Source organism: Teleopsis dalmanni, chromosome X (assembly GCF_002237135.1).
Source record: "Teleopsis dalmanni isolate 2A chromosome X, ASM223713v2, whole genome shotgun sequence".
NCBI lineage: Eukaryota > Metazoa > Arthropoda > Insecta > Diptera > Diopsidae > Teleopsis > Teleopsis dalmanni.
The window spans coordinates 21100128-21102357 of NC_051848.1; the positions used below are offsets into that span (position 1 = coordinate 21100128).

The 2230-nt window shown below is 28.1% G+C and overlaps 1 protein-coding gene across 1 annotated transcript in view; it reads left to right on the plus strand.

The window, feature by feature from the left end:
- Positions 1–1944, plus strand: part of LOC119688229 (signal transducing adapter molecule 1-like) — an 11532-nt gene extending 9588 nt beyond the window's left edge. The window contains exon 6 of the mRNA XM_038102909.1: positions 1887–1944. Coding sequence (XP_037958837.1) covers positions 1887–1944 — 58 coding nt within the window. The remainder of the gene's footprint in view (positions 1–1886) is intronic.
- The last annotated feature ends 286 nt before the right edge of the window (positions 1945–2230 follow it).

Genomic DNA, 2230 nt, shown 5'->3' on the forward strand with positions numbered 1-2230 from the left:
TCTTAAAGATTTACATTTACTAATTTTTTGAAGCAAGATATCATCATTATTTTTTATTTGATATTATTTATTCAAAAACTTTGATAATTAAAGCAATAAGTAATAGAGATCATTTATAAAAAAAGTTCTAATCTTACTCTCTAACTGTATATAGCTCAAATTATTTTATGACTACTACATCATCTTTTCACATAGGTATTACCTTTCTTAACGTTATGACATATTTTCCTTATTTTAGAGAAAGATTTAAATATATTGTGTTAATATTTCCGAAATACCCTAATGGTCTACGCGTGGCCTTTTTGGTCTGCCAGCACAACCTAACCTAACCGAACGGAGTTGGAACCCGAATCTTAAACTTTCTCACCTGGTTTGTCTTCCTTTTCATTATTTTTAACATTTATTTGATTTTCTTTACCATGAGTAAATTCTACTCATTTTTCCCTCAGTCCTGTTTATTAGGGAGTTGTAGATCTTTTTCTTATATTATCTTATTCTGAGGAGGCAAGAACTCAACTACTCTTTGGGCGCTTATTCTTTTTTCAGAAGTACTTTTTATTGTTGAATTTTTTTATTTATATGATGGGGTCATTGAGTTAATATATAGTTAAATTGTGATCAATGTAAGCTTTATATTTCCAATTCTTCATTATTAAACTGCATCTGTTTATTTTTTTAGTCAATGGCATTAATAAAAGGTTAAACGCTTACTTTTTCAGTATGAAGCATGTCACATAAAGATCAATCTGGTCGCAGGGCTCTGCTTCGTCGGGTAGCCTAGTACCGCGTTCCTTTGGGTTGGGTTTTTGTTTGGGTTTTTTTGGTTCCGTTTATTCTAAGTCCGCTACTTACTAAATGAATTTTTACAGCAAGCGATTTTTCTAAGAGTGTTGATTGTTTGCTTTTTATATGCCATTAATTTTCTGACTTATATTCCGTTATTTTAGTAAAGCATTTTACATTTTAAAGTTATAGTATGATTATTGTATTTTTATTATATTGTTAATGGTCCTATTCAACATTACATTATTTTTAATTTAATTTCTGTGTGTTGGTCCGGTGGTATAACAATAAAATTTAATTATGAAAAATGCCACTTTTTATAAGAATTTTTTTAATAATTTCATTTGGAAATATATGAAAAAATTAAACTAATAAAAAAATAAACAATTTATGAGATTAAATTATTTCCGCACATAAATAAGTAAATAAATAAAAAAAAAATCTTAACCGATTTGCGTTTAAGCAAAATAAATATATTATTTATTTATTTTCCTATTGAGAATTAATATTTTTTTATTAGCAATTATTATCCGTAGTTTTACCAATTAATGTTAATCTATTCGTAATTATAAACAATGGAAAGCAAATTAACTATATTATGCTTAATATGTTAATAGGTTTATTGCGATAAAAATAAAAATTTGAATCATAATTTTCAAAAATTTATAAAAATTTTTCCAGTGAGCTTCTTTCAAACTATTAACTGAATTTAAATTAAAAATTAAATTATTTATCCGTTACATATAATAATCATTTCTAAACTTTTTTTCTTACAATAAAGCAATTTCTGCATTTTAACAGTTTTCTGTTCAACATCCAATGTCCAATGTATTATTAACAGTACGAAGCGAAATGTTAAGAACAGCGCAGTTAACAGACAAAAACGAAATATGTTTGCTTTATCTTATATTTTATAGGCGAATATATTTTGAAGTGAAAATAATAGTTTCAAATATTATAGAAATCACCAGTAAAATATATGTAAATATACAAAAATAATGATATGTTTACTTTCACTGAAGCCTCTTATTTATGAATTGATATTATTATTAAAAAATTTAGTTATTATAAAAAAATATTTACAATATATATTTACAATATAGGATAAGAATAAATGGGATACTAGCTCCTAACGGAAAGAAACCTTGCGATCATGATTGATCTTTTGTGCTGTAACAGACGCTAACCTAACTGAAGATATTCCGCTTTCCAAATGAAGGCCAGAAAGTCGGTCGTTGAGGACCTCCTAATGTCAGAAGGGGAGAGTTGTTCTCGACCCAGTGCATTTCTCCTGGCCCAGATCAATGCTGGGCAGTCACAGAGAATGTGACTGAAAGGCTCGTCTGCTTCTTAGCAGAGTCGACAATCTATCTCTTCGGGCAGAGCCATTTTGTTAAGGTAATAACGCAGTTCATGGTGACCCATTAAACATCCTACATGTAACCAC